This window comes from Vulpes lagopus, chromosome 11 (assembly GCF_018345385.1).
Source record: "Vulpes lagopus strain Blue_001 chromosome 11, ASM1834538v1, whole genome shotgun sequence".
Classification (NCBI taxonomy): Eukaryota; Metazoa; Chordata; class Mammalia; order Carnivora; family Canidae; genus Vulpes; species Vulpes lagopus.
The window spans coordinates 64768881-64775098 of record NC_054834.1 but is presented as its reverse complement, the minus strand read 5'-3'; the positions used below and the strand labels follow the sequence as shown (position 1 = coordinate 64775098).

Here is a 6218-nt window from a genome sequence, read left to right as displayed (position 1 = left end):
GAGCAGGAACCAGGAAAATCCCAATCTTGTGTTGGTAGCCCAGTGTTTTCTCAGTAAATTTGCACACCACAGGTTGCCCTATGGGTGTTTACATGTGATAGGTACAAGGTTTCTGAGGAGATGGAAAGCATTGTGAAGGAAGGTAAGAAAGAATGAAAACAAATGTTGAGGCAAGGAGTGCCCAGGACATGCTCCACAGTTATGGTGACTGTTTTTGTACTTTGAAATTCAGACTACAATCCTTTCATGGGTAATAGGTATCTCTCTTTATCCCTTTGTAGGGAATTCAGGCCCCAAGAGGGTGTTACTTCCTGAATGGATCACTTCACACCTCCCAACAATGTGACTGAATTTATTCTCTTGGGACTCACTCAGAATCCACACTTGCAGAAAATATTCTTTGTGGTCTTCTTGTTCATTTTTCTATTTACTGTGCTGGCCAATCTGCTCATTGTCCTAACCATCTCCCTCAGCTCCACACTTTCAGCTCCCATGTATTTCTTTCTCACTTACTTGTCCTTTATAGATGCCTCCTACACCTCTGTGACCACCCCCAAAATGATCATCGACCTGCTGTACCAGAGGAGAACCATCTCCTTGGGTGGCTGCCTGACTCAGCTCTTCGTGGAGCACTTTCTGGGAGGATCCGAGATCATCCTCCTCATTGTCATGGCCTATGATCGCTATGTGGCCATCTGCAAGCCCCTTCACTACATGACCATCATGCGACACGGACTCTGTCAGCTTCTAGTGGTAGTGGCCTGGATAGGGGGGATCCTGCATGCCACTGTGCAGATCCTTTTCATGGTCAACCTACCCTTCTGTGGCCCCAATGTCATCGACCACTTTATGTGTGATCTCTTTCCCCTGCTGAAACTTGCCTGCAGCGACACCTACAGGTTGGGAATGGTGGTAGCGGCCAACAGTGGGGCCATGTGCTTGCTCATTTTTTCCATGCTGCTCATCTCCTACGCAGTCATCCTGAGTTCCTTGAGCTCCCATGGCTCCGAAGGTCGACACAAAGCCCTCTCGACCTGTTGCTCCCACTTTACTGTAGTTGTACTCTTTTTTGTGCCTTGCATTTTCACCTACATGCGTCCTGTGGTCACCTACCCTGTGGATAAGTTGGTGACTGTGTTCTTTGCAATCCTCACTCCTATGTTAAATCCTATCATTTACACAGTGAGGAACTCGGAGGTGAAAAATGCCATGAGGAGTCTGTTGAAGAGGAGAGTAATTTAGGCTGTTCATAATACCAAGCAAGTGACGATGTGTATAAATAGGGAAGATTATATGTCATAAAATGTGAAAGAAAATGGATATTTTGCAGATCACCTACCGAAAAAAAAAGTCCCATATACTGACATTTATTAAGCACTTAACAGTGGCTAGGGCCTTTGATAGGTGCTTTTGATAGTTTTAATGTACTTTACCAAAGCCTCAATGTTCATAGGTTGAGGAAAAGAATGGAAAAACAACTATAATTCCCTAGTTTGCTTATTCTAGAATGTTTTTCTCCAGAGTCTTACTGATACTTTACTAAATTTTTAATCCATATGTTACTTGGATGAAATCTTTTTTTCCATAGGACTTTTTCGTCTTCACCTATGGTAAAGCAAACAAGAGAATAGACATCTTTAGGTAGATATATGTGGAGGGGACAGTTAGGGAGTAGAAGAAATACTGTTGATGTGTTTTAGCCCTATGAATGTATCAAAGAAAAAGGAGGGACATCCGCAAAAGGAAGGGAAAAATTCATAACCTATTTGTAGTTTGGGTTTTTTTTTTTTTTTTGGCACACACACACAAAAATAAGCCAGACATTTTGAAACTACTCTCAATTTGGTCTTATTTAAAAAAATCCTTATGACACAGGTTTATTTTTATTTAACTATAAAGAAAATTCTTTTCTTTTTTCCTTACCAAGATTTAAGCCATTTGAATCAGCAACAGTAAATATTGTTTTATTTGATCTCAACAAAAAGGCATACAACTAGGTTCAAAAGCTTTTGCTCCAGAGGTGTGATGCATACATTTATATTAAATGAACATTTTATTATTTATCAGGCATATTCACCTTACTGATTTATCTATGTACAAAATTGGCAATTTATATATTACTGCCCTCAATTTACAGAGAAGAAAATTAGTGAGGAGAGAGGTTTATTAATTTACTTGTCTCAGGTCACAAGTCTCTGAGTTTCAGCTACAAAATTCAAATTTAGGTCTTCCAGATCTTAGTCCTACTTTCTTTCAAATAAAACACATTTCTCTGAAATATTTATGCCTATAGATGAGAAATTTTTCTGCAGTCTTAATGATTCACTGTGTCCTTCTAGAAAGACGGTGTCAAATTTGATGTAGCTTTGTCTCACATGTAGAAACATATTTAAGCAATAATGCTTCTCTGTGCACACGGGAAAGATCAGGTCATTCTTCATTACTACATAACGCTTTATGGAACAAAGTTTCTCTGATTATAGCACTCCAACCTGTGTTACTTCTCACAAATGTCCCTTTCTCAAACTTACTGGTCATCTGGAACTATTTCTTATTTAACCATATAGTAATACCAGAGCATGGTATACTGTTCTTGAGGGTGACTGCATATCCCAGCTTATCATGTTTGTCTTAAATTGTAAGAGACAGAAACTTTTCTCACAAAGTCTAGGCCTGGGAGATGTTATAGCAGCACTTAACCTATTAAAAATGATCAGGTTTGCAAATGCTGGTGGAGAATTAAACATTTCAACAGAATCCAGACTAAATAATGAGTGGTTTATTTTGACAGTTAGATAGGAGATAATGAGACAAGGGATAAAGGTAGGAAAAGTATTGAGTAAATGTTGTTTCTACCTTAAAACAAAAGAGAATATTTGAAGAGGGAAGGTAGGGACAACAATTGTGTTTTAGGAGTATCTGATGTGAGAAGGTTAAAGAGGTACAGATTATAAATTGTCGACAGCAAACTTGGAAGCCATAGGAATTGAAAGGAGAAACATAAGACAGTCTAATGCTCTCAGGAGATGGAGTCTTGCTGGTTTGTGAATAATTTTGAGGAGTGTTAAGATTACTCCTTTTCAAAGAATCTCATCATCAAGATTCTCTCATGAAGGTCAAATGCCATCTGATTATTTCAGATATTAAAAACAACATGGAAGTAAGTATATTTACTCTGAAAAATTAATAAGATAAATAATGTTTGGATCTGTTGTACAAGGATATTTTGGTTTATATGGACTTTATTTATTTATTTATTTATTTATTTATTTATTTTTTTGAGAGAGAGAGAAGGAGTGTAAGCACGCATGTGAGGGAAGGGGACAGACAGGCCTCCCCATGTGAGGGAGAGAAATTTTTTCTTTAGAAGGGAGAGAATCTTAAGCAGTCTCCATGCCCAGCACGAAGCAGTTTATATGGACTTTTAATTCAGCGAAAATATCAGGCATTAAGTGAGGGAGTGAGCTAACTTTTATTGAAGACTGGGATGCATAAATTTTGATAGTGCTTTACATACTTTAAGTCTCTTAATGTAATAAATTTGAATAAATAGATCTTTATACCATTTATTAAAAAAAATGAGACTGAATAAGGATTAAATAACAATATGAAGTCTTTTAGACACTGCCTTCTCTACTCTTCCCACTTCACAGTACTCCTTGCTAGCATGACTTAAAAATACCAAAACAGAACTGTTTATTGGCCTCATTGGGAAAATTGTCCTTGAGGCATTCTGTCCTTATTTTAGGGGTCACTTCCTTCCCTTCAGCTCTCCTCTGACCTCTGCTTCCTAGGCTACTTGTAGTTCTTTGCTTCTTTTTGTGTCAGAGACAAGCCACTTGATGATCTCATTTCCACAGACATATTTCCAAATTGAAAGCATGTTATTTGAGAATTCTAATTGTTACAGAGTGAGGTATGGAATCTTTATTTTTTCTCTCTGAAGTATATATTTTTTAATCCTTAATGTAACACAGTTTTAATAATAGTCTTAAAAGATGAAGGGGACACTAGACTAAGCGAGAAAAATTTTGTCCCAGGACTTCCCTGGGGTATTGACTTTTCTTTATGTCATTAGGCAGATGGATTGTCATGTGGTCATTCTCTTATTGAAGAAGAGAGCTTACTTGTGGAGCAGAGAATTGAATGGTTAATACCAGGATCTAGTGTGTTTGTGGAGCATCAACCTGGCCTGGCTCCAATGAAGTTGTGCCCTTGGGAAAAACGGATCACTGCAGGGATGGATAGGAATTCACTGGTATGGTGATTAGCTCCTCAGTCAGTAGAGATGCAACCTCAAGGGCATGGAGTTAGAATGATGCAAGCCTACATATTTTGAAATTCTGTGCCGTTTGAAAATGGCATCCTGCCCTCTTTTAGGTCAAGTCTATTGCCCAAAGGGGAACATTTTATTAATGGTGTTTCTTCTAAGATGTGGATTGGAAACTGTTTACGAATTAAGTTCAGAATACAGCCAAATGGTGGGCACAGTTCCAGGAATGATTTTGTAAATAGCTAGCTGGCTTTTTTTTTTTTTTCCCCAATCTTTCCCATTTAGATGAAATTTGAATTCTTCTGCCATCTACAAGGACTGTTTCCTATTTAAGTCCTTGGACACAAAGAGCATCTGCTTCAAAAATTTCTTTAAAAATCATTAGAAACTATAGCCCTAACTATAGTTATCAAAATAACTCCCCATTAAACAATTAGATGATTTGTTCCCAGTACGGGTCCTGATTTACTTGCCTCTATGCTGGGATCTGCTAAGTTAAAACTCTAGTAAGTCATGATTTGTAGATTTTTTTATAGATGAAATTTTATGTAAGTAGTTCTTTTGTAGATGGCCAGTTCTTTGATTACCTTATTATCCTAGAAAATGTCTTTGCATAATCTCTGCCTTCTACTTACTGGGACCATCAGGTAATCGGCTTTTGGAGGTCACAAAGATGACATCAGATTGAGTTCTGGAGGTGATTTTAACAAGTTACTTGAGTATTAAACATGTTCTTATTAATTTGAACTACTATTTTTGAAACTGTTGAAATAACTGAGTAACTATATACACATACACAATTACAATTAAAATGTGTTAGTACTTCACGTGTTTTGTTTATATACACAAATTGGACTTCAGGATGGAAAGCCTTAAGCTATCAAAACTTTTTTAGCTAGATTTATTTTAATCTCTTTTTCAAATTATCAAAATTTAAGTGTCTGCTTAATCCAGGTCATGAGATTAGCAACTATAAGAGTGTGTTTGTATTTTGGGGATGTGCTTTTAGGAAGGGGAAGAACAAGAATAGCTGGTACGTATAAGGTGGCTTTAGAGAGATTTTTATGTTTCCATTCTTTCATTCAACTCTGTGTGTGTGTATGTGTGCATGCATACACATATATGTGTCTTTATATGCTTTTGTTTTCTTCTTGTACCAAGTTCTTTTAACTATGATTTCTCTATTAATCACCTTTGAGAAAGATGTTTTTCTTTCTATTTTAATTAATGATAATCAAATGTTTGGCTTTCATTTTTGATGTAAAGACGAACTAGATTTAAAAATACATTTCTTAAAAAAATACATTTCTTTATATAAACACACACAGTGATTTATGAGTAGCTCTGTCCATGGCAGGCTATTGGTGTTGGTGCTGAAGGAGATACTGATGATATGCTTGGGGTTGTGGTCATGAAATCAAGAAAGGTTGTTCAGGGATCCAGACCCCCCCCACCCCCGGCAAAACATTCCAAGAGAACATGAGATTTTGTATCTTCAATAGTACTGTAATTTCCAACCCAGAAATGTACTGTTAAAGGTAATTCATCTTCATTCATCTCTCAAGGAAAGCAAGATGAATTAAGAAGACTTACTGACAAAAATAATCCTTTTAAAGCCATTAATTAGATACATATTCCATTGATGATGCATATGCTCTGGATATAGATATTCAGGAACATAGAGGTATTGATTGCTTGTTAAAAATGACATCCCAGAGGCATCCCTAAACATATTGCTATCACCTTCTTGTGGTCCAGGATTTTATCAAAGGAATTATTTGGTTCTACAATAAATTCATATCCTTAGAACATGTATCAGCTGTAAAGTTGACTTCTTGGATTAAAATCCAGGTTCTATCACTTTTTAACTGTAAACCCTTAAGCAAGAAGCCATAAAATATGTCTAACTATAGCCAGATATCATAATTAAATGGGAAAATGTATC

General features: G+C 36.7%; 1 protein-coding gene across 1 annotated transcript; it reads left to right on the top strand.

The window, feature by feature from the left end:
- Window positions 1-315: 315 nt before the first annotated feature.
- LOC121471848 (olfactory receptor 140-like) lies at window positions 316-1242 on the top strand. Its single transcript, XM_041722707.1, has one exon. The coding sequence runs from the start codon at window positions 316-318 to the stop codon at window positions 1240-1242; it is 927 nt and encodes a 308-aa protein (XP_041578641.1).
- The last annotated feature ends 4976 nt before the right edge of the window (window positions 1243-6218 follow it).